We start from the raw sequence: 26,837 nt of genomic DNA, 5'->3' as shown, positions 1-26,837 counted from the left end.
GCAGCCCTGGTCTATAAATTAATTCCGCTAAGTGGCAGCACACAAGCCCCCAAATTATTTATACTTTTACTATTGGTCGGGGTGTCACTTAGATAAACACAGCGGAGGTTCATCTCATCTGAGCCACAAAAAGCCAGAGTGTGCCGCTACCAATGGCTCCACTGAACTCTGACCCCGATGGGTCACAGAGAGCATTTGTCCCTCGATAATTGGACAGAAGGGCCCTTTCGCTCTTCATTTAACCTTTGGGGTCCAAATCTTTCTTCCCCGACTACCATAAAGCCCCTGGTCCTGACCCAGTGTTTTCAGCCCTATCTTTCCACCCCCATCACAGGCCTTTGAAAGCCGGAGAAAAGCTGGAGTGTGCTTGCCCTGTCAGAGACAATGGCAGAGTTAGTGACCCCTGACCCTGCAGCCTGAGGCCTTTCTTCCTGGATCAGGCACTGCCTTTCGCTACGGTAGGTTATTGCTCCACAGCTTGGCAACAGAAAGAGGGTAAACACTTGTTAAGATTCTTCTTCTCTAGGCTCACCCCCAACTTCTTTTCTCTCTTGGTCACTTGGCTTATATTTTCTTCTCCTTTGGGTTTTTGTGGGTCTGTTTAAGGATGGACAGGAGTTAAGGCAGGTCCCTTGTTTGAGATTCAGGCAGCAGCTTCATAATCCATCATTCAGACAACTCTTTGTCACTGGTCCAAATGGGACCGCATCACAGTTGCTCTGAGCATGAAGGGAAATACACTAGCTAAAGTTATATAAATGGTTTAGACATGCATCTGCTTTTGTTTGGAAACATTTGGACGCCTCTTGAAAAAATACGTTTTTGGGACAAAATGAAAACGAAAGTATGTGTGGTAGACTGTCCAATTCAAAATATATTTAAACTAATGTATACAAATGTGCCAAGGTACAATTCCATGACAACAAATCTGGATACAAGCTATTACCATAGTTAATTATGAACTTTATTGTTTAAATATCACAGTGTTAAATTGTGATATTTCCTGTGAAGTTTACAAAAGTTTTATTGAAGGCATTTTATGAGTTTCCTTTGAATAACCAAAGCTTTTTATCTGCATGGGGTTCATTCGGATTCCAGTTTTTCAGTCTTGTTGGGACTTTAAATCCAACCAAATTGGGATTTCACTCAATCCAGAAGTACTTCCTTTTCTTAATCTCTTGAGTGCTGCCCTGGATCCTTGTGTAGCCTTACATTGTTACCAGGGCGACCCTGTTGCCCCCCTCCTCCCGCTGTAGTGGTCACCGTGGAGAGATGGAGGACCTCGTGTGTCCAGATGCTGAGCATGCGGCCGCGGAAAGAGGAGCATCCTGTGAGCTGGCCAAAAACATATGGGCTGAAAAGGAGGACTCATCTGGAGCTGCTGGCCCTCTTCTCGGGGACTGAAGCCTTTTGTTCCAGCCCTGCCTTCCATGCCACTTAATGGTGCAGAACAGTGCTGTACAGTATTGTAAGCTGCTCTCTGCTCCTTTTGCCCTGTCGGTCCCTCAATAGCAGGACCCTCTCACTCCCTCTCACTCCCTCTCACTCAGTGGGTGTTTTAGTGCCCTCTTCTTTCATCCCTTTCTTCTTCCGCCTCCTCCCTCTGCTACTTTTGCTGGGTTGTTCAATGTTCGCTTGAGTGATGGTCTAATTGTCAAGGAACAATTAAGCCATCGGATTTCTCCCCTGTCCTCTTGTCATGTGCGCTTTGTTTTAGAAAGGGGCCGCCTGAGTACAGGAAAGGGCTGGAGGTCACTCCAATATCTGTCTGTGCATCAATGAATAGCCCACACCATGAGGTCCTCAATTACACAGAACTCTTTAGATAGAGGTTGATGACAAAATATGAGACATAACCCCTTTATTCTTTATATCATAAATGTGCTAATGAATCCTCGGGGAATCCTGAATTTACAACTTGTTTTATATCTAACCTATCAACAAGCTTGTGGAGAATCAGACATCATGATAAAAGAGGAAAAGTGATTTATTAGCCCTTGTCTAATAATCAATCCACTTTAAGGCCTCCTCCTTGTAGGCCCAATAAATCTGTCTCTTTCTGAAGACAAGAAGAAATATGTTTCCTTTTAATAGACAGGTGAACCAAACAGCTGGGAGACAGCTTTGCCCAGGATGAGATGTCTGCACATTTGTACCCCCACCGATCCTATTGTTAATGTAATGTCACATCTGTGACCGTGCTCTCTTTCATCCTCTTCTCTTCTTATACCTTCCGCTCCATTTCAGACTGTCTGGGTTCCTCCCTACGCGTGGAGACAAGGCTCTGCACCTTAGTGCTGCAATAAGACCACCAGATCCTTGTGTCAAATCCCATTTTAATTTGATCCTCCTCTACAGACAAGCAGCTATTACCCACAATGAAAAAAACAGGGATGGTAATACATTTGGCTACTGCATGTGCGCAGGCTGAATTACATTCTCTTAAAATGTTTGGATGCTGAAATAAAGTAAAAGCTTTAGATCACGGTGCTAGGTGGATTTCCTCAGTGGATTTGCCATCAGTGGATAGCAGATTTCTATACATTTGTAGGACATTATTAACTCTCAACTGCCATCATAAAACACAAAATAAGGGAAATGTTTGGGCAAGAGGGGTGATCATAACTACAGCAAAAGATCTAAGCCAAAGAGAACATGTTTTTTTTCTGGTAGCTCTGGTATAGTAAATACACAAAAAACTGGAGCGTTAGGAGTATGGATTTTGGAGTCCTTGTTCTGGAGTGCAATCTTGGATCACAGTTTAACTTGTATGTTTTTCATTCACATAAATCAGCTCTGCTCTCCGGGTTCGGACTTGTGTGGAAAAAACCTAAATCTTTCCTGATACCCTGTATGCTTAACATACAATAAATAAAAAACCTTGTTTAAAAACTATTATGTGATGATACCCCTGTATCTGTACAGCTGAAAATAGACACATGTAAAGAATTCGTGGATACGGCAATGTGATTATGGGTACTTCAGGGTGGCTTCACTTCAGCAGGAAGGATTTAAGTGACTTTGCCCTGTTATTAATCTGCTTTGTTTTTTATTCATGTTTCTTAATTCATCTTTAAGGTTAGGCAGGAAGAGCATTTCACAAGGATGGTTAGAGTATTGCTAGTTTTGCATGTGTTTAAAAGTGTTCTTGGGTGAGTATTATTGTTTTTATTGGTTAATACATTGATACATTTTCTGTGATCACAGCAACATTTGTGTTAAGTACATTTCACTATTTGCAGGAAGCCATAACAATCTTTACACAAACAAAATTCAATGCATTTAAATGATTTATATTACCATCTTGTCTATAGTGACATTGACAGCAGGTCTTGTTGTAGACTACACAGTGAAGCAGTATGAAGTCATTTATATTTTTGAGGGCAATGAGCCTTTTTTGTATATCTCTTGGGGCTCAGCGCCATGCTCAAGGGAACTTGGCAGAGATAATGTGTATAGTAGATATGTCTTATAGTAACCCACATTTGGTTTAAATGAAGCTTCCCCAGCATAAAAACTATTCTGTAATCTGTGTTTGGATTTTAGACAAAGACCTAAACTCTGTAAATGCAACTCAAACTAAAAAAACATGCCCATTTTTCTTTAATTGTCAGCGTATTTTTCTCATCGCAGCTAGTGGTTAATGATCAGCCTGTGAGGGCTCGCTGTGTGACAGCAGTGCAGGGCACTGTGGTGCTAATGAGAGAAGAGGACGGCCAGGCCACCCCTACCACACATACAGCCCTTTGTCTCTCGCTCTGCCCCCCATCATTAGCTTAATGTGGCCCTCTCCCTTAACTAAAAAGGCCACTGCCAGTTTGGCAATGGGTTCACAGATGCAAATCCCTGCCCATCGCTAATGGAGGTAAATGAAAATTAATTGATTCTCATTCAAAAGCCTTTTCAGTCGCCTGTTCTCCCTCCGTGTTTTCTTAATATGCAGACCTTGCCTCTTCAACAATGCATGCTTGCCCCTCCATCTCAAACATATTGCAATGTGCTCGCCATTGCTATGCAGAGTAGACAACACAAAAGCGAGCAAGGGAGCACATCATCCCGACACCTAGGTATGTATGAGATGTGTACCTTAGCTCTTTGACCCAGATTGTAGCCTGGGGTGTGGCCTGCTTGTTAAACATTTAAAAGACTGAATTAGTCTACCTGCAAGGGATAGTGAAGATTTAATGTTAATTATTTGACCCAGCCAAGTGATGTGTAAATGATATCCTACCATTTTCAGTACTATTTCATCATACATTCTTTAACAGGTTGAACATCACCTATCCAAGGTCCAATAAGAAATATTGCATCTTTGAGAAAAGCACTAAACGAAGATTCCACCAATTTTATGCTGCTCAGTTTACCCATCACGAGGACTTCTTTTTACATTTCGGCAAACACTGACCGAGTCATCAGGATTATCTCAGCTTGGGCTTGAGACTTCCATTTTAAAAAGAAAGGCTGTATCTCTACCCAGAGGTGAAGGCTTTAAATTAAACAATTGAGGCACAGATGGTGTTATTAAAGATGCTATTGCAGAATGTGAAATGTGGGATCCTCCATTATTAGAGCCTGATAACACTTAAATGCAAGTTTGGCCTCTTCTGCTCGGGTTATGCACTTATTTGTTTGCTGTCTCTGTTGTGAGTTACTTAACCTCAGGCCAAAACTTCATCCTTGTTATATAATATTGTCAGATGTGATAGCAGGCACCTCCATAAACACCTCTTGATACATCTATGATAATGAGGTATGACGGATGAAGATGTCACATGTGGAAGATAAGGAAGTTCGGCTCACTGAGTCCCTTCTGCTCGGCCACTGACTGTCCAGTGTGTTTGTTTACCAATCAATCGATCACCCTCTGTTTTCCTTTTGTGATTAACCAAGCCTTCTTTTACCTTCTCCCCCTCTCCTGCAGGCCAAGGAGCAAAAAACTAGTGAAACATTAACCAGACTGAGCAGAAGTGACAATGATGAAATGAGCCTGGAGGGATGATGCCGTTGTTATCTACCAATGGGACGATTGTTCTGCAGCCTGTAAAGTGCTGCCAGGGGTCAGCTGAGGGGTCACAGTGGACTTTCAGCCGGGCTTTATCTCCTGGATGAGACAAGGGCTCATTATGCTGATATACAAGGCCATATTAGACAAATATACGACTTTCAAACAAGAAACAAAAGTAAATGCATGGGATGTTATGCCCTTTCTGCAGGAACAGGAAGTCACTTGCAGCAGTGATGCCGTTTTAAGGAAGTCTGACAAGAAAGGATATATAGCAGTTATAACTGTGTGAACGTCTCATTGCTGTGTCTCTGGTTGAACTTATGGAAAGCTGTTAAAATTGCACACATGGTGTTGATCCCACCAAGTGAAAAACATCACGACCTCCCAGGAAGTGCTTTTCATATAAAACTGAATCACATTCACTGGCTTTAGCCAATGACAGATAGCTTTACATCATTCCACAGACCATACCGTGAGACCACAGCACCCATCAATTTAACAAGCAAAAATGTTAAAACACACGCATACAGACACACACACACAATCACATACACACAATCACACACACACTCTTCCCGCTGTAGTTGAAAGTTCACACATACAAAATCACACAAAAACCAACACGTTTCAGAATCTCATACCAATCAAACCCAATAAAACTAACAAAGCTGGGCAAGTTTTTTGAGTAGGGTATGAAAGAGAACGAGAGATGGTCCTACAATGAAAGCTAGTGAAAGGAGGGCCATTTGCTAAGCTATCATTCATGAGGTATGGGTCCCATGCCTGTACAAGCTTGCTCCCAGCTCTACACACTTGTTGCCATTGTGACACACTGGCAGAGAGAAGCCTCTGTAGTCCCAGGGATCAATTCAAACCCTGACAACACCACACTAAACCAGGGTGCCATTTGTTTCTGAGGAACCCCCGAAACCCCTCTCCCCATCTGTCAGGGGGCCTCAGAGGCACTTTGTGTCCATGTGTATGTGTGAATGTGAGTGGGTGGGAAAGGGGGAGTGGGAGAGGAGGTTAATCAAGATTTGGATGTGGACGGGAGTGGGAGGAGGGACTGCACGGAAAAGGAGTGTGTGTATGTGTGCGTGAGAGAGTGATTGTGTGGTAGGGGAACACGGTCATTATGCTGATTCCCCTTTCTCTTTCAAGACATTAGAAGAATACTTTCTTTTACATCCCTTTTTCCTTAAGCCCGGCAGTCCTCTGCCACCTATGCTGCCAACTTGTATGCTGCGGCAAGGGTGGTCACAGGGACAGAAATCTGGGAATCAGGTCAATTATGGATGGTGGCTTGCTGATAAGAGAGAAAGAAAGCGAGCATGAGAAAGAGGGAGTAACAGGAATAGGGGGCAAGGCTGCTGATTTTTTTTATCAATTGGTTGAATACTACTGGGACGCAGCAGCATGCCTGGCCTGACCTATAGCCGGCTGTTTTGTCAAATCTGTTGTGATGCTCCTAACTAGATCTGTTCTCACACAGACCTCCCTCTTGAGTGCCACATACACATTTTTTTTTGCATGGTAGTACACCCTCCAGTAGATTCACACGCATCCATGCACACCTGCAAATTCTCAAACCACAGCTTTGTTTTCTATTTGTGTGCGTGCCATTGATGATGCAGAAAAGATGTGACAAAGCAGGACAGCTATTTGTTCTGTCCTTAATTAAGTAACCGTAAGAGTCCCTTTCAAACGCTTCCGTGCAGCAAGCCGCCTCAATGAACAACTGCTGTTCAGTTCACACTTCTGTGGCCCTAAAAACCAACCGGGCAGTGTTTCCCGCTGACCGCAGTGTTCGATTGGGGTTCATGTTGGTTCTTGCTCACAATGGGACAAGTGCTGACCTCTAGCCTTGGTTCTGACCCCCTCTCTTCCAGGGGTTAGGTGCTGAGACAGATGTGGGTAAACTTCCCCATGTGAACAAGAGAGAGGGGCCCACTTGTTAAAGGACTCTGTTTTCTTCCTCGTCTTGGAGAAAGTAAACCTCAGACTAGAAGGTAGGTCTAATTGGAACAGGTCTGGATATGAGGGTTCAAATAGCAGTGGAACAGCGGAAGGGTACAATGGATATCAGTGAGGAAATTAGAGACTTGTGAAAAGGTTTCGGTACGTCCATGTTCCTAATTGGCAGTATGAATGTATAATAAGCATCAAAAGAGGCTTTTACTAATTACACACCTTTCTATGTAATGGCAAAGGAGCATTCAGAACTGAAATCTCAACAGGAAAATACAATTTCTAGTATCATTTAGTGAACTTTATTTATATTTAATCAACATTACAAAATAATGCTTACCCAAGAATTTCATTGATACCAAAGTAATCCTACAGATTCATGTATATTAAATCAAGAATCAGTTTGTTTTTCCAGCTTTTTTGTTGTGAGACCAGTAGGTGGCACTCCAGGTCTGAAGGCTGTTAGTTGTCATGACTGAGTTTGTCTCAAAGCAGAAATGCAGGCTGAATGAGCCCAAAAGTAATGAAACACATCCACTTCGATGTAATTCTGCATTACAAGTATCATTTTCAAAGTTGTCTTCAGCTTGTGTTGTACTATGTAGTTTATTGCATGCGAGTTATGAGTCACTATTTTGTTTTTGATGCATAATTATCAAATATGTACAAAAAATATGCACAAAAAATATGAAATAACGGATTGCTATTCATTTGCATTAAACCATAGACTGAGTTATTTTAAAGTATAACCTGCAACATGTTAATCTCTCCCAAGACAAGGCACAAGTCTTGAGAGAAACAATTCAACCCCAAATGAGGGGTTTAATATCTCAATGTTTATACACAGCAAGGTTTCAAATGATGATATTGACTATATCTTCATTAAATTATACCTGCCTTACTTACTAAATATCCTTTGCTGTTGTACAAGGCTTTGTATAAGAAACAACCTGAACGGTAATAGCATGTGGTGGATTGTGTGTTTTAAATAAGCACACAATATAATTACATAAAACTTACATTTTTTTTGGAATAAGAAATAAAATAAATACGTATCAGTGGAAATAACCCAGAAGGGCCTTCTTGTTACATCTTTCCTCTCCACCTACTAGATTTGAGTGAATTTCTCACTTTAGTTGCCTGGGTTATCACTAGTAATTTTTACATGCCAGTGAAATATTGAGCCCGAATTCTGCTGTCTCGTCACCATTGAGTGCTGCTGAAACAGATAATTAAAAGACTGGCATACCAGTAGAGAGACAATGTCTGAGAAAGGTAATAACAAGCCATTTAAATCACCCCAAATGGGACAGCCTGGTTGGATTCAGGGGAGACCTTTTCTTCAGCCTTTCAGACACGAACCAAATATGCGAGGAGTGTCTGCCCGAAGCAGCATCCCTCCCAGAGTGTCAGTGGGAGGACGAGAGCCGCAAGTGTCCTGAGTGTGAACCTTTAATTTTTTCTGTGGCCGAAGAGTCATAAATGTCTTGTTCCTATTGTGTGGGAACACATCTTGGACATTGTCCCGTGGCTCTGCACACCAGTAGCCAATAAGTGGAACATGGTCTCCTATCGGGCAGCAGTCTAGCATTCCTAGCATTTCCAGTCGGCTGTCTGGCATAAGGTCGGAAGAGACACCGTCAAGCCGAGAAACCTTGTTGTGGTTCCCTTTTCCTGGTGAGGAGGTTTTGGTTGTCTCCGGACTGGAATGTCATTGTCTTTAGCATGTTTTTCAGTGCAGAACCAAAACATACTCATTCTGACCTGATGCAAAGACCGGAGAAACGACACAACTAACATCCTTCAGTTCAACAACGATTCATATTATCCCAAAGAGAAGGATGGCATCATGTACTGCTTACATTTGTGACAGTGAAATGCACCGTCAGTGGTACTGACTCTGTTGGCGTATTTTTGCTTGAATCATCAACAGGGTTATCATTTGTCTCAAAATTAGAAACAAGATCGAATCTTAATTGTTTAAATGTTCTGGTACACATCTTTTTAACCTTAAGATCAGGCTTGAACATGGTTTTGGTTTTGTTCTGACTCATCATATGATTCATTTTTTAAATTACAAATTAATAGCTTTAGCTCTTTAAGGCTGTAAAAATAATCAAATGATACACACTTCAATGGGAGAGTTCATCTTCAGTTGAACGGCTCATAAATCCTCTACATATTAAACCTGTGACCAGTGGTCAAACATAGAAGTTGATTAGTCTTAAGAGATCATATGCAAAAAGGTTTTGTCAAAATACTGTGAGTTCACTACAGATGAAGACGTATCAGAAAGACCTCGATGATCAGAAGAAGGCTCTCAGCTATTTTCAAACTCCTTAAAGGATTTCCTATTGGAACCCCACACAGTCTAATATCTCCCATCACTGGGGTTCCCTTCTTCCTTCACTACTGTGTCAGGGCTGGAGAGGAATTACTGTGAATAAATGATTTGAGTCCCTGGAGGGCAGGAGACGGGCCTGACGCTCGGTCCTGCAGCCCAGTGAAGGCATCTGCCTAATCAACACTCCAGCGGGAGTCCTGCTTCATTATGAACTCAACAGTTATTCCTAAGAAAAGTAACCATGGGCTCTCATGTCCTTGTGTCAGTATGAGTTGGGGATAGATAACGTTCACAATGCTGCCATTTTGCTTCACTGTTTTAATGATAAATACAGACAAAAAACATACAAGAAACATACACGATTTTTTATTCTGGAGTTTGCTTTTTTCATGAGTATACTCCCAATCAAATTCATATTATCCCATTTCACCTACTCTTTTTGCGCTTATTTATTTCAGATCCATGTGTCCAATGCGGTTTTTTTTATTTAAAAAAAAGCCACATTGGACACTAAGAATGTAATTATGTTGATGGCACTACACAAACAAAGTTACAGAATTACCAATGGTATCACAACTGATCTTTTATGGACCTTAAATATCCGTACCAATCATTTCAGCAATTCATCCATTGGTTCTCAAGATATTTTTCTAAAAAAACCTGACATGTCAACCTTCTAACCATGGCTGAAGACAATGAAGTCACCAGGTTAACTGCTAAGTTAAGGAAAAGCATGAATTCTTCAAAAGAAAAAAATTCATTAACAAACTGACTTTGTTGTTCAGCTTTGACTTGATATTATTTGCTGTGGTGCATACAGTTTTGCTGTGAACAAGTCAATAATTACCAATACTTTGGGTGCACTCATTGTCAGTTTTTTTTATCAAGTGGTTTAGTTAATACCTATGGTTAATACTCATTGCATTCTTGGATCATGAAAATAACCTTGCCATCCCTTCTCTTGCGTTAGGTCATACCATACCATGCTATTTTGGGTCAAAATGTACCGGTGTGTTTTGCACAGTGATATCTCTGGAACCCCTTATCCAATTTTGATGGTTGACATCTCATTTGAACAGTCTAAGTAGAATCAAGGGGTGACAGGCAGAATGACACCAGGGGTGAATTTCATATTATTTTTGGCAGTAAATTCAAAGATAGTGCTTATTTTACATTACTGTATATTATAAAAATGCTTGCTATGTAGGCTGTGTTTACTGGAGATGGAAATGCTTTAGTTAGTGTTGTAGCTGAGATTCCTCCCGTTCCAATGATGTATGGGATGTATTGATTTGATACCTATCAAGTTCAGCATTCACTGTAATGAATATATAATAACACACTGATACTGTTTTCCTCAATGAACATTTATTGAAAGAGAAATATACCATAACAGAACATGTGTGTGTCAGAGTCCTGCATCGGGTCGGGTATCCCGCAAAAAAAGTAATTCGATGGTATTTTTCAAACGCTTTTTTCCGGGTTCGGTTCTGGGTAAAACAAAGATGATGATGCGGGTCGGGTCGCGGGTGTTGTCTCCCTCAGGGGCCTCTATCTCAGGTGCCTCTTTCTCCTCTCCCTCAGGGGCCTCTCCCTCAGGTGCCTCTTCCTGGTCTGTTGTAGGCTCATAGTCTGGATCGCTGTTGTCTTCCATTTCTGAGAAATCTTCCTCTATCTCCTCTTCATCTGGTTCAATCTCCTCTTCATCGGGTTAGAAAAATGTGTCCAGAGCCTTTCGTACAGAAAATCGCCTAATCGGTCGCCTGCTCATTGTGTCAATGAGTTAAATGTGAGCAAGGCACAAATATAACTGCTTGAGAGCCAGTAAGGAAGGCGCATTTAGCGCGAGAAAGTGAGAGGTTTGTGTTTCTCGAGGGGCACAGAGCTGGCACCTGCGAGAAGGTATGATACATTGTATCATACAGCGCAAGAAAGGGAGAGGTTCCCGTAACATGTGAGTGTGTGCGTGGGTGTGTGTGTGTGTGTGTGTGTCTGTGTGTGTCTGTGTGTGTGTGTGTGTGTGTATGTGTGTGTGTGTGTGTGTGTGTGTGTGTGTGTGTGTGTGTGTGTGTGTGTGTGTGTGTGTGTGTGTGTGTGTGTGTGTGTGTGTGTGTGTGTGTGTGTGTGTGTGTGTGTGTGTGTGTGTGTGTGTGTGTGTGTGTGTGTGTGTGTGTGTGTGTGTGTGTGTGTGTGTGTGGGGGTATGTGTGGACTAGCATTACTATATTTGTGGGGACCTAAATCTGTTTACATAGTCACGTGTGGGGACTGGCTTCCCTTATGGGGACAAATTGGAGGTCCCCATGAGGGGGATCATTAATTTTAGGGTGAAGACTTGGTTAGGTTTAGGATTAGGGTTAGGGTAAGGTTAAGGTTAAGGGTAAGGGTTAGGGTTAGGCATGTGTTGGTTATGGTTAAGGTTAGGATAAGTCTCCAGGAAATGCATGTAAGTCAATGTAATGTCCCCTGAAGTGATGTATACATGGTATGTGTGTGTGTGTGTGTGTGTGTGTGTGTGTGTGTGTGTGTGTGTGTGTGTGTGTGTGTGTGTGTGAGTGAGTGAGTGTGTGTGTGTGTGTGTGTGTGTGTGTGTGTGTGTGTGTGTGTGTGTGTGTGTGTGTGTGTGTGTGTGTGTGTGTGTGTGTGTGTGTGTGTGTGTGTGTGTGTGTGTGTGTGTGTGTGTGTGTGTGTGTGTATTGATGTTTTCCATCTGCAGGATGAACATAATACACTCATACCCATTCATTTGCTATGGCGGTCAATTCTGACCGAAAACATCATGGGTTTTTCACTGTTGAATAAATCACTCAAAATTCAATGCAAGTGGTGATCATCAAGTGTATATGTTCAGAGGCCTAGTGTGGAGGATAACTGTGATGAGCACAATCTTTATAAACAATTTCGAAATCTTCTAAAGATGGATTAACTGGAATGTCATCGTAAGCAGTGGTTTGTTGGATCCTCTAACATGCAAAACCGAATCAAGTTACCACATCTGGGAAATCCTATAACTATCAAAAATCTCTCTCTTTGCTCATATACCAGGGGAAAGTTGATGAGGAGCATTAACTCTTACTTGCAGTCATAAAATAAAGTGTTAAAGGGAAAACAGCATTCACTGTGTGTAAATTAACCCCCAGGCCCTGTGTTTTATCGCCCTGGATTTAAAATCTCGTTACTGGAGATTATTAGATTTAATCTAGTAAAGAGGAGCGTGACGTTCCGATCACCCTGAAGGCCAATGGGAGTCTTTTGAAACAGTAGGGGAATTCATTCGAGTTGGCCATATGTTGCCTCCTCGTGCTTTCTCTCTGAGGGGGGAGAGGTGTGGCTAATTCTCCAGAGAAGCCCATTCAAACATCACCTGAGGCTCTTAGCTGGCAGGTAGCGGCTCAGCTAGCAGTCAGAGCAGTTTCATGTGTTGTGAATGGGCTGAGATGCTCATGATGGAGCACTGGGTCACCCGCGGTGTGGAGGAGGGTGAGCTTCGCCTCAGGGCAGGTGGTGGCTGGATAGCAGTGGAGCGGTGAGGTGCAGAGGCTGACCATCATGGGAGCCCTTTGAACTGCAGGCTGCAGGTGGAATGTGCTTAGTCAGCAGGTTACTTTTTTCATCCTGCTTAAGGGGTGAGCCTGGAGAGTCAACCTAATGCTAATTGTTCTTGATGTGGTAGCCTGTGACGGAGATTTACCAGTCATCATGATCAATCCATTGTCTAAATTCACCAGCAGATACAACACAGACTCTTCTTCTTTGATCTGAGACAAATGCTCCTTACAACCCAGCACAATTAAAGGAAGGTTTGCATTCATTAGAAAACTGATTGCACAAAACAGAACAAACAGATCTTAAACCATTCAAACTCGTCAACGATTCTGTCTTTGTATTGGATATAATATATATGAAATTCGACCTATAGGTCCCAATGATGACCCTCTTTCACCTGACACAGTGCATGCCCAGGACCGAGGATCTGGAGGAGGCGCGTGCCCGAGGCCCACAGCTGCTGTTTTTACTAGATAAATAAAACCATGATCTCCTCCCTACTGTTTCATTCAACGCAAATGTCAGGGCACATGATCCTCAATGCAAACACATTTTGCAAAGCAAATGAATGATGAATGAACGGACCAAACCTCCTTGCCTGTAGGCACATTGCTTCCATAGAAACACAGTTAATGTTGTCAGTATTTGAGAGAGATATACCAAAACAGTGTTCATGTGTTTTTGTTGAAGCCAATTTTTGTATTCTCTTGAGTCCTAGTTTTTATTGGTTGAGCTATGTCAGCCATGAAAAGTACATATAATCTTTTGTACATGTATTTTTTGAATAGTTGACTACTTTGTATGTTACCGGTGGTTCAGTATCGGGTAAGCCCCAACTAGCTGGAAAACCAAAGAAGTATGAGAACTGATAATTTAGCAATCATTAACAATGGCTTAACCAAAATATCTTCACAATTCAAAATGTATGGCTCTAATAATAAATCAGATATGTGGCGATACAAGGCAAAACTGAAGTTAATTTCTTGTGACTACTTCATTAAGATGTTTTCCTACTTAATATGCTTTTTAAAGGAATACCATTATCAGTGTAAATAGCTCGTCTTGTGATTTGGTTGGGTGGGTTTTAGAGGTTACTGCTCACACTTTTGCAGTTCTTTCTTTTCGTCAACTGATACCATGAATTTAATTGCTTAGAAGGAGCAGATGAAATCAGTAAATCAGGTTCGGGATTCCTCATTAGGACAGCGGCCTTTTCTTTCCCGACAACATTATGTGAAACTATTTGAAGAATTCACGACATATGTCAAATTCCGTCCGAAAGTCTGTCGTCCAGATACTGTGATGTCAAATAGCAACGTGATTCCCTGGATGCAGTCGGCTTGACTGGAGCCACTTGACTCAGGAGACTCGCTGCTCCTTCAGAGGAATCCCTTTGTGTCGACCCAAACCCAGGGCATCTGACCACAGGGAGTCCAGACCATCGGAGTATTGCACACAGACACACCAGCATACCTCGCCTCACTCCCAGGAGTAAATACTAATTCACAGCAAACAACACCCCTCTCCAAACAAGGGTTTGATTTGTTAGTCAAAATGAATAATTTGCATAAGGTGGGTAGACTTCAAACGAAGGTACACACAAAAGGTACTCATTTTGTTTTGCAGATGAGTGCTGATACCATCAACACAAACAGTTATAAACTTTGTGTCTTGACTTTTATGAGAAGGAATTGCTGAAAGGGGAGAGGTGTGCCTTTGCTAAGGGAACAATAAAACAGATTAGGCTTGATGAGGGCTGTTGGAGCATGTACTGTATGTCTGAAGGTGCTATGTGCTGTATGCTGCAGCAGGCCTGTCCTCGCTGTGTGTCACTCTGCTGCTCACAGCCAACAGATCAAGGCCTCGGCCCCTGTGGTCCCCTGTTAGCCCCCAGCCAGCCTCCAGGTGGGCGCTGCTAATGAGCCCCAGTAGTATAGCTCCAGCATGGGCCTCTTCTTCCCAGGGTTGGAGGGGGCCACGGAGGGGGCAGATGGGGTCTGATGGCTGGGTCAGCACCAGGCAGGGGGCTGGGGATGGGACAAGGAAAAGAAGCACAACAGGGCGAGCTGAAAATCACACTTTTCAGACCTTATTAATGGTGAGTTTGTATATGAATGTGGGAAGATCGAGTGTGAGGGCCTGGTAAGGAAAAAGGTTGTGCCACATGATGCATTATAAAGTCAATGTTGTGCTCTTTGATCCTTGTTTATTGTAATTGACTACACAGTAGCCTACTTGTTTCCGTGCCGGTTGAATGGGCCAGGCGGTAGGTTCTCTTTGCCTTTACAGTGTGAGATATTCCAGAGTAAACAACCCCTCCTTATTCTGAGATACGATACACGTGAAAGAGACTGCAGTGACTAATGGGAGTGTTTGTCTCATACTGCCAGCCTCCGCTTTTGTTTCCTAGGCTTTTGATGTGTTTGATACATGGTGTTTTCAGAAACACAAATCGTCTCCTCCGCAATGTTTGGCCCACAATAAGAGTTAAAGGGAGGGTACGTGCTGTGAGGTGTGTGAATCTCCACATCAGAGGGAAAAGGAAGGGGGGCGGTGTTTGGGGTTTAGAGGGGACTTTGATGATGGGATGATGTTCGTGGTGATCACAAACATGGAAACCCTTTACCCTCAGATCAACCTGAGTCTGTTGGCTATTGATATATTTGCAATAACCAACAAACACAATTGTTTTTCATTTGCTGTTTTCTCTATAAATAAAATATTCCTAGCAATTTACCCTGCCAGTCCTTTGTTACCTCTGACATTGTGAAGGAAAGTGCTGAGCTCAGCCCCAGCAAGACAATTGTGACATAAAGGATGTAGTCAGGGATCGAACACCAGAGTCTTGCAAAGTCAGTATCTCTTGACCTCGAAGTGGTGGAAAGTGATCTGTCTGTATTTGTTGAGTATTGCCCTTTTCATTATGATATATTTTGTTATGTTAATAAGGAACACTTTATGAGTTGTTGAGTGTGCGCCAGCTCAGGAGCCATAACAGTCAAAGTCTTCCTTTGTTCTTAATCTTGGTTCAAGATCTGTGGATGTTAGGGTTTTACAAGTTCAATAAATCTCGTCTTTATTCGTCAAAAACACAACACTAACTGCTGACAATTAAATGATTTGGCTTCCAGCTTGGTCAACTTTGCAGACTGTTAAAAAGGTTTGATAATTACTCTCATTCTTCTCAAACTTGTAGTGTTATCAGATATATGAAAATTATGAATCTCCTTCTACAGCTACAGAAGGCTTCACACAAACAGACTTTGATGTGGAGTTTCCCTTAAAGGCAGCTCAGCCACATTGCGCTTATTTAGTCACAAAAATATAAAAACGTGGATAAATATCACCACTTTCTGAAATGTTCTTTGGCTGGTAATAAAACGTTTATAATAAATCTGTTGGTGTCTTCGACAGGCTGCCACACAGCCTGCAGTCCGTCACCCCGACCCTCAGTATGTGCACTAAAGAATGGGCAAATATTACGGCTTTTTTCGGTTTTCTAACCTCCATTATGCATCTAAAAAGAGTTGGTTTTACTGAGGCACCATTTTTGCACGTATTGGATGTCCTGTGGTGCTGGTCAGTCAGAGTGGAATAGGCCTGCGTCATGGGTTCACACCAAAGCCATAAAGGAGTCTTTGTCACTGATGAGCGAGGTCATCTCTCTCCTCCACTGGCCAATAAACTTTCACATTCTCCACTTTTTTATGATTTTGTTTAGCTCACGGACCCCAAACAAAAGTGCAAAGAATTTAATTATTCACAGGGAAATGAATAAAGGATTAATTTGCATTGATTTTGCTCCACCACAAAAGGAGTCATTTTCTTGACCATAAGGACTTGAGAGCAAACCAACAAATTGAACAAAAAGATCAATGGTATCTTTTAATATGGCTATCAAAGAAAGAAATCTCCAAATTGACGCTTTGTGTTTAAATAGTTTGAGAGATTTTCCACTTGGTCTGTTGGAATAGACTGACTGGGACTTTTGTGTGAAATTACGCTTTTGGTCACAAATTGAGAAAACATCAGTCTAAATTTGAATAATTTGGCCTGTGAAGTTTTGGAGAGGTTCTTTATAAATCAAAACTGATAGAGGAGTCGGTATGTTAATGTGGCGACAAATGTTCCCCTTTCTGCTCTGTGTTGGTCTGTTTGACTTATTCAGCAGCATTCTCCACAGCCTGTGAAAAGTCTTGTTCTCCTTTTACTCGTGTTTGGTTTGGCTGGAATGGATTAGACACAAGCTCAGTTTACACCAAAAGTGAGGAAAACATGATTTTATGCCCATGTTGGTTATTTGCAAACTAAGTGACAAATTGAATGAAGGAAAATGGTGTATATAGCACAAGAAGCCCTTTTAACATGTTATAACATTTCCAGTGTTAAGAGTTATTTTGCTTAATAGGGTAGAAAAACACAGAAAGATGGTTTTAGCGGAATAAAAAACAGAACATAAAGGATGGACTGATAATAGAGGTTTACATATATTTTGATTCATGCAAGTCAGTTAGCTAGCATTTGTTTTTTATTAATACGTACTTGGCTCCATTATATCCTGTGCGACACATAAACATGTTCACCTTATGTAATAAATTGTAAAACAATGCATGTCATGTGTAAGAAACAGCTGTGAGCGAAACGACAGGACAGGACAATTCAAGGTTAGCAGGAAAATATGAAACGTTTTGCACTCAAACATGATTTCTTTGATACTAAGTCGATTTTTTAGATTTTCTTTGCCCTCCACGTTTGATCCTTTGTCTTTACAGTGCCCTCCCTCTGTTTTAAATCCAAGAGCTTGCATGCTGAGGGATGGGGGGTTTGCTCGTTCCATGGAGCGCTACCTTGTTCCAGAGTGCCCAAGAGGGCCATATCTGTCATAGCACATTCCAGTGTGCAGCTATGATATGAATGAAGAGCTGTGGTGTGCCCAAGCTGAAAGTGTGGAGCTCAAAGGGCTGCTGAAATGCTGTAATGTAATTATGTGGACAGTCTCTCAGATCCATTAGCTTGAAATGGTTCTACAACCTCCATTCAGTCAGTGGGCTGCCATGTCGTTTCTCAGGGGGGGCTCTGAAGTCATCTGAAAAGACCTCCTCTGTACTCATTGTGCCCTTTGTCTTTGTAAGCCTGTTATTAGCGGGGGAATCAAGTTACGGCACACCACTGATGAGAACTTCAGAGATTTTACAGTTACAGGTGGGGGGTATATTCTTAAATAGGCATCTGTGCGTATATGAATCAAATCAAATTTGAAGAAAAATAATTGATATAACCGTGCGGTCAAGAACTTTCCACACGTTTGCCTCCTCTAATGGCTCCCTCCAATTACTACATCTGTTTAGAAGTGGAATAGTTTGTAGTTTTTTCTGCAGGAAAAAGTTATTATTAAATGTGATGATACATTTTGTAATACTGTTACTACATTGCTTTGAACTTTTAATGATCTTCTTGTCTTACTTTATTTTCATTGTGTGGTAATAGTTCAGGACATTAATATTTCTTAACAACAAAATGTAAGTAAACGAACGCACTCATATCTGTTGAATATCTTATATCAAATATTAGTCCCTCCCAACATAGTAAGAATTTGTTGTATGTATTTTAATATCACAATTGTTTTATATTGTATTTATTATTTATATATATTATAAGTATTATAAGTACGAAATATTCTAACAGAATATTTGATTGTTTCATTTGCAATATAGATTTTTAGGATAAAAAAACTAAACAAAAACAGAATGGATATCTTGATCTAACTGGGATAATTACTGTTTTTTTATCCAATGAGTAAGTATAGTGTGTCGGATCTTGTAAAATCGAACCAATAAAAGTGTATTTATTTCACTTAAAAAGTATTTAACAAGTTGGCCGTGAAGCCTCTACTCTCTTCCAAGTGTCGAGATAAAAGTTTTATATTGCATTAGCGTTGTAGTTTACAAAACTCCCCATAAACATTTATTTAGGAATCAAATTAAAGGTTCCAGCAATTTCCAAAATTTGATTTAGTGCTTTGTGTTTACCTAATCTCTGGCATTCACACAGACACCAGTGGAAATGTCCAAATGCGTCATTGCACAACTTTAAAGGCCTTTCCCATGCATAGCAGTCTAGTGACCCATTCTAAATAACCTATATCATTGGGGAACTGTGGTTTATAAAGGAGTCCATTGGGACCTCTGCTGAAAGGGTTTTTTTGGGTGGAAGCCTGGATGAAAAGTCCAAAGAGGAGGATAAAGAAAAAGTATAGGAGATGTCAGGACGCCTTTGGAAGGAAAACAAACTGCAGAGACCAATGTGAGTTGACTTAATCTGATTAGACTAACCTCATCAACAGCCCACTTAAAAGGGAGAAGAAAGCCCTGAATTGGGGCGAGAAGCAAGAGAAAAGGGTCCCTCTCTGTTCAGAAAGCCAAAGGGGCTCCGTGAATGCACCACATTGTACTGGACATGCTGGTCTGCAGATGGCAAAATGACAACAAGCCGCTTGAAAAGTGAGGCAAATATAATTGATCTCAGGGTTTTTATCTGCAGGTATAAAAACAGCCAAGGGAGTAATGAGATTAAGGAAGAATAAAGTGAAAAATACAATTTTCCCTCACGTTTGTAGTGCAATCATGCAGCTTTGAAGCCTTTAACTCAATGCACCCACCTCTGTAATGCCATGAGAAAATATTTCCAAATTCATATTAATTTATTCAAATTCTGACCATTTATAAAGCACCCCGCAGTCCTGGTTACACATCAAACACTGAGTAGTTGAACAGTAAAATAGCTGTTATAAGCAGCTGAATGAATGGGTGTAAAAAAACGTTTAATACACGTCTGTCCTCTCCCAAATTTAAGAAATCCCTAGCAACAATGCACATGAAATATCCTGTCCTGGCAGGGGAAAATCCCTTTAGATCTTTGGCCAATATTTGTAGGAAAAAGAGCACGTATTTTGACACAAATATTTGATAATATTTATTTTAATTAGACTCCCTAATGAATCATCAAGCCTGTGTTTGTGGTATTCTGCAAATCCCTTAAAGTGGGAGTTGAATGCAGCAGCCACAGGTGTCCTTTCACTCAGAAGCTTAGATCTGCTGGGGTTGGGTTTCTGGCTTTATTGTTTCAGAAACCTCACAGCCCTAACTGGTACAAACTGAACCTTTGAAGTCCTGCTGTCATCTCTGATGTGGAAACAGGAAATCACATGCTCACGTCCTGATAGTCATCACGTGTCTGGATGTTACTGTGTCCCCAGTGTTGTAGGAAGTATTTCAATTTAGTTCCAATACCATATTAAAACTCCAGTATCAGTGTCCTAAATTGAAAAAAAATATTGCTCACAAACTAATAACTGAACTTCTAAGACAAAATACAAGAAATACCAATAGTTTAAAAAACGTACATGGTTTGGTTCTAAGAATAGTGACCTCAATGTGAATAGGACTTGAATAGTTACGCTGTAACTGTTGTCCATATGACAATAATGCCTTTGAAACAAGCAATTTAATGGTGAAGACATGTTAAGTTGAATAAAACAGGTAAGGTAAAAGTACCACATCATTGTTCTGAAGTACATACTTGAGTACATACATTCCACCAATGTGTGTTACCCACATTTGATAGTTTTTTAATAAGATTTGTGCACCAAAGTGAAGATTCCACAGGTCAGGTATCATCCGGTTTGGTCACTTTTCCACTTTTGCCGCTCTGAACTAGCCACAGTATCTGACACAAAGCAAAAGCCACCCAAATTGACGTTGTGACCGCTCTGTGTCAGGGATTCATCGCGGTAAACATGTCTATAGCTCTTGATTGGGGAGTGTGTATAAAGGGATTGTGCAGCCAACACCACCTAATACAGATATAATTGACTCTGCTTCTGTATTCTGCACATGGATTTGGAGAGGTGCACAGGCTCATTGTACAACAACAAATTAAGCAGACGGCAGTCAAAAGGAGCTGTTGAGCATTCACTGGATCTCGACAACAGACTATTGAACTCTGCTAAATCTGCAAACACAGCTTCTCCCTCCTTTCGGTCCCTTTCATCTCCTCCTGCAGACCTGCACCTCATAAAGCTAAGTCAAAAAGCAAGTACTTTTGGCTCTTGTCTGGTGAATGCTGATCATCTCTTATAAAATAGCAGTGATTTATTTTCTCTACATTCCTCAGGATGTCGGCATCACCTTTAATGATGCTCTAATGATGGAGTCACTCAAAAAGTTTCTTTCAGTTGAAGGGGAATTCCTGCTCCCTTTGTTGTCTGAGCCTGAGATCTTTGAAATGCAGGAATGATGAGGGGGAATTATCGATGGATAGGGCTGTCAGACCTGTTCTGACTTCAGATCAGATGTAACAGGTGGCGCTTCACCTACACAGAATTATTAAACCTCGAAATCGCATTAACTCTAGGGAGCAGTTGTATAATCTGTGTGCAGCTCTGTAGAATTAGATCTGCATCATTTGGGCCGATCCGAAAGCAAATAGAGGCGATTTGAGTCCAAGCACACACAGCTGGCCCTTGAAACTCAGGATCCTGGGTAAACAAGGGTCCAGCATGCCTCAGCACAGCTCAGCCATGTATGTGGGGGGGGGGGGGGGGGACATGAGCCACTGAACAATGACTGATACTCTACAAGAGACTGGACTGAAGCAGGGCTTAGCACATTTTTATTACATTTGGCCAGTTTCAATAGACTGCGGACCAAAAGAGGATCATAGACTTTGTCATCAGTTTTAAGATTACTATGACATATACGCCTCCTTAGACTTTGTAATGCTCCTATTGTTGGACTACACACACTGATTTAACATGGAAATCTGCCGCTCGCTCACATAAAAGTTTTCATTTGTGTTACGGTTGCAGATTTGAGGAGGGAGATCGAAAAACTGTCACATTGTGTTTTTATAAGATAACCATTTCAGAGTTATTGCATGTTGGTGCCATCTTACTGATCAAAGCATACTTCACATTAGTTTTTTTCTCGTGTTTTTAACTTGTATTGTGGGTCCTTTTCTGAAGATTTTTTTTTTACTTTACAAAAGTAAACAGCCAACTCTTAATGGTTAAATGTAATACTTTGCGTAGGTAAGTGTACATGTAGCAGTATGTACTGTGAGTATATCATTGTATACATGTTTGCACATAATGTCATAAATGCTTGTTAGATGTGGATAAAATGTCTTTAAAAAAACTGTATATGTTGTATGCAAATCGGTTTCTTTCATTTTAAGTCTAAATAAACAAATGTATTTTATTATAATATAAATGATATAATGTATGCACAGGTATTTGCTTCTGTAGTATATACACCGTTTCTTATTGACCCCATGTTCACATGTTTTCTTTTCTCATAAATTAACTTAACTGTTTGAGTATAAGACATCTGACAGCTCCTTAATTTGTGCATAACTTCATAACCAGATAGGCCTATGATTTCATTTATTTTTTATTTGACCAGATCATTATAACCTTCTCATTAGGGGCAATTTAGGCCATATATATATATATCACTGGACCTGGCGGGACAGAGCCTTCTCCGTCGCTGCCCCCTCCCTCTGGAACTCACTCCCACAACCCATCAGAGACTGCACTGACCTCACCACCTTCAAAAAACTTACAAAAACTCACCTCTTCAATCTGGTGTTGTATTATTTGACTTTAACTTTAAATATATATTTATTTGTTGTTCCTTTATTTTATTTTATCTTCACTATATCTGTAAAGCGTCTTTGAGCACCTGTAAAAGTGCTAACAAATTAAATCTATTATTATTATTATTATTATTATTATTATTATTATTATTATTATTATTATATATGACATAATATAATTTGCTTTGCTTTATTTTGTTGTAAACAAATGTCAACTTTAACTTGGACACAGATGTGCCACCTTGTGGTCAACTCAATATAATGCTCATAAAACAAAACAGATCCTTATATGTTTAACAAAGGATTTGTCTCTGTCTTCCTAGTTTATATGACACAGGTTAAAAAAAACAGGTTAAAAAAAACATGTTTTAGAAATAACAGTGACATTCAATCATTTGAATAAATAATATGTTTGAAGAGCATTCAAAAGAGAGTCTTTACATGCCAAGTAAAACTTGTTATAAATACCACTTTCATTAGGTTGGAATTAATTTAGCTTCGTTCAAATTATTCTGTAACAGTTTAGACATTGAAAGCATGTCCTGATTTACTTTGTAAAATACCCTAAGATCTATCATGTTGGTTAACTTTTTAGAAATCAGTCGCTAGGTGGTGCTCTTGTCCTTCAAACTCTGTCACTTACACTTTGTTTCAAACACTCGCCTAAATCTGATTCTGATTGAAAGGACCTTAACAATTAGAGGGTAATTTCTTTGAGTGTTTTGGTAGTTACAAGTGCATACGATACATGTTACTTACTTACTTTTACAGTTTTAACTATAACTTATATCCTGTGAGATGCACTGACACCATAGCCTTTTCATGACATTTAATATTGACATTGTTGAGTGTTTATCTTTTTATTGTATCCTAGTGCTATCTAGATATTAGCCGATTTTCAAAAAAAATATGAACAATAACTTTTTTTATTAGACAATATGAGAAGTGGACTACTGCTTCTTGATAGAAAAATAGATCATGCAGCCCAAATATAATTATAATGCAATTCCTCAGACATTTTCACATGTGCTTTTTCTATTCTATTCTATGCTATTATATGCTATTCTATGCTATCCTATTGTATTGTATTGTATTGTATTCTATTTAAATATAATTTTTTTTCTCCAGTTTCTCAGTCTTGGCTTTATAAACTCCTTGGTCTCCAGGATGTAATCTGCAAGTTAGGCACGTGCTTCGCGTAGACCGGAGGAGACTTTGAGCGAATGGCACGCGGACAGATGTGCCCCCCTCCTCCCTCTCTTCCTCTTTGAGCGGCTCCCGCGCCGGGATGATTGACACAGAGCTGTTCACACAGCCAATGAGAGTGTGCTCTGCTCTATTTGCATACAGTGGCCGCATGCCATTGGCTTGCTGCGTGCTACTGCAAACCGCCTCGCGTGCCGTTACAGATGTCTTCTCCTTAATGCAGTCTTTAAAAATAGATTACAATGTGTTTTTATGTGAGGCCAAAAACATGTTAATGCTTGAAATAAATAAAGTTTTTGATAAAAGTCTCAATGGGTATTCCAAGTGGGAAAAAATATATATAATGGATTTTTTTATAGGAATGTTCTTAACTTACGCATAAATAAATATGCAGCCAAAAACTGTTCTTAATGATGACACAGATATCTCTTCAAATGAACTGCACATACTGTTAAAAAATAGGGACTGTACTGTCAATTCAACACAGGCTCTACAATCTTCACGTGTACACACACACACACACACACACACACACACACACACACACACACACACACACACACACACACACACACACACACACACACACACACACACACACACACCACACACACACACACACACACACACACACACACACACACACACACACACACACACACACACACACACACACACACACACACACACACACACACACACACACACACACACACACACACACACACACACACACTAAGAGCAGTATAACATTTTTGACGAGCACGGAGCAAAGTTGGAAGCAAACATCCAGCCCTCCCTTATCACTTCACAGCCCGGCCGCTGCTGCTCGCTCCGCTTTGTTGTTTGTCCCTGCAGGGCTGATTGAGCAGCGCGTGACTGACGGCCCGCGGGGGTGTTGTCCAATCAGCGGTCTGCCCCGCGCCCAATGGGTGAGTCCTGTCTGCTATTGGCTGAGGAGAGTGTGGGAAAGAATGCAGAGAAGGTTTCACACGAACTGGGAGCACGCGAGTCGTCTATAAGTACGGCTGCGGCGTGTGTCTGCGTCAGAAGCAAAAACTCGCCCTGCACGGTGCAACACACACTTCTGTATTCAGATGACAGCTCAGTGATAACAAACGACACAACGATATCTGCTCCGGTGGGCTGTCAGCCATACGTTTATGTTCTGAAGCGGAGAACTTTCAACGTTTTCATTTTCTCGGAGCTTCCGCAGAGGATTTACTTCTTTACGCTTTTACCTGGTTTGATCAACAATGCCTGCTGACACTATGGAAAAGCAGACGGCATCTCCTATCGCCGGTTCCCCAGCAAACGGAACACACACACCGGACAAACCGAAAAATGCCAGCGAGCATAGAAAGGTAAACATTGTCTGATAACTTTTCATAAAATATCCATGTGTGATGACATGCAGTTTGCAAGTGGATCAATTGTGGACAAGACATTTATGCAGAATTGTTTTCTCTTTGCAGTCATCCAAACCGATCATGGAAAAACGCCGGAGAGCAAGAATAAACGAAAGCCTTGGCCAGCTCAAGACTCTCATCCTGGACGCACTTAAAAAAGATGTAAGTTGAGATCACTGTGATGCACATCACTACTAAACTTTTTCATGTTTATCGATCATTTCGTTTTAAACGTTCCTTGAATACAGACTCAACTTTTCATGTTTTATCCTACAGAGCTCCAGGCACTCCAAGTTGGAAAAAGCAGACATTCTGGAGATGACTGTGAAGCACTTGAGGAACCTGCAGCGTGTTCAAATGAGCGGTAAGTTTATTTAATAATTTAAGTGTGTCAAACATTTTTAAAGTCATTAGGAAGTTGTTAAAAGACGCACCAATCCGTGGCTAATATCCGCTTCCCCCCCCTTCCCTCAGCAGCACTCTCAGCAGATGCCACCGTCCTGAGCAAATACCGAGCTGGATTCAACGAGTGCATGAACGAAGTCACCCGCTTCATGTCCACCTCAGATGGGGTGAACACGGAGGTGAGGTCGAGGCTCCTCACCCACCTGTCCAGCTGCATGGGCCAGATGATGTACCCGCAGCAGGCCACGTCCCAGCATGCGCACCTGGCTCAACCTCTCCATGTGCAGCTCCCCTCCACCCTACCCATCAACGCTGCCACCATGGGCTCCAAACTCAGTCCTGTCGAGGCAATGTCCCCTAAGGTCTTTGGTGGTTTTCAGCTGGTGCCTGCAAGCGATGGACAGTTTGCGTTTTTGATCCCTAACCCAGCATTCGCCTCCGCCACATCGCCTGTTATCCCACTTTACGCAAACGCAGGATTGCCTGTTGCTCTCAACGCGAGTCCGGTGCATGGCAGCTCGGCATCGACTGCTGCTTCTCCGGTGCATGGCATGACTTCCTTCTCCGGCGTGTCCCAGGCAGTCAGCCCGGTCGGAGTCAGCACCGGTCCAGAGGGCAACGAGCCTGTTTGGAGGCCTTGGTAGCGTCAGGGACAAGAGACTCATGTCAAACCAGTTTGCATTACTTTTCCAGTTTAGAGATTTAACTGACTGCACAGACAACTGTTGCAGGAATTGAACCTGTGACTATTCCTCTACGGGACGGTAACTCTAACCACTTAATGCCCCCCAGTAGTTCTCATTGTTTCGTTTTATGGAACAGGTTTCGCCTTATTTGGCCAATGTTTGTTTTTCTATATAATTTATTTTCTGATTCCAACATTTGGATGTCGGTGATAAACATGCTGTCTATGTTAAAGATTTATAGGAAAGTTTGTTATGAAGTACTTTTTATGAAAAGGTTTTAGTTTTGTACAGATGTGTTATTGACTGTTATACCAAAGCTGTGTTTTACATTCTTTATTGTTTTGTGTTGAAAAGAAAAACTGAAGTTGGCTGTTGGCCCATTGTTTTAATAAATTACTTTTCAGAAATTCACTTATTGTCTACATCCTGTTTCAATTTTTTTCCATGTTGCTTTGATAGACTTTAAGAGTATCGGGTACTTTTGTAGTTTGTGAAGTCATGCATAAAAGGCACATTTAATGCGTAAAAGTCACATTGTGAAGTTAGGAAAACCACTTTTAACAGACTCACAGCAGCTATAACTAAGGCCAAATCGAAGCAGCACCATATTGATTA

General features: G+C 41.2%; 1 protein-coding gene across 2 annotated transcripts; it reads left to right on the top strand.

Annotated features, from left to right (window-relative positions):
• The first annotated feature begins 24,730 nt into the window (after positions 1–24,730).
• her9 (hairy-related 9) lies at positions 24,731–26,633 on the top strand. 2 transcript variants are annotated; one of them, XM_034087394.2, is made up of 4 exons: positions 24,731–25,086; positions 25,198–25,293; positions 25,408–25,495; positions 25,609–26,633. In XM_034087394.2, the coding sequence occupies exons 1-4, from the start codon at positions 24,979–24,981 to the stop codon at positions 26,178–26,180; spliced, it is 864 nt and encodes a 287-aa protein (XP_033943285.1). In that variant the 5' UTR covers positions 24,731–24,978; the 3' UTR covers positions 26,181–26,633. The 2 variants fall into 2 exon arrangements, with proteins under 2 accessions (XP_033943285.1, XP_033943284.1); XM_034087393.2 differs by having other exon boundaries at positions 25,606–26,633.
• The last annotated feature ends 204 nt before the right edge of the window (positions 26,634–26,837 follow it).

This window comes from Pseudochaenichthys georgianus, chromosome 7, assembly GCF_902827115.2.
Source record: "Pseudochaenichthys georgianus chromosome 7, fPseGeo1.2, whole genome shotgun sequence".
Taxonomy (NCBI): Eukaryota; Metazoa; Chordata; class Actinopteri; order Perciformes; family Channichthyidae; genus Pseudochaenichthys; species Pseudochaenichthys georgianus.
This window is presented reverse-complemented; position numbering and strand designations above follow the sequence as displayed.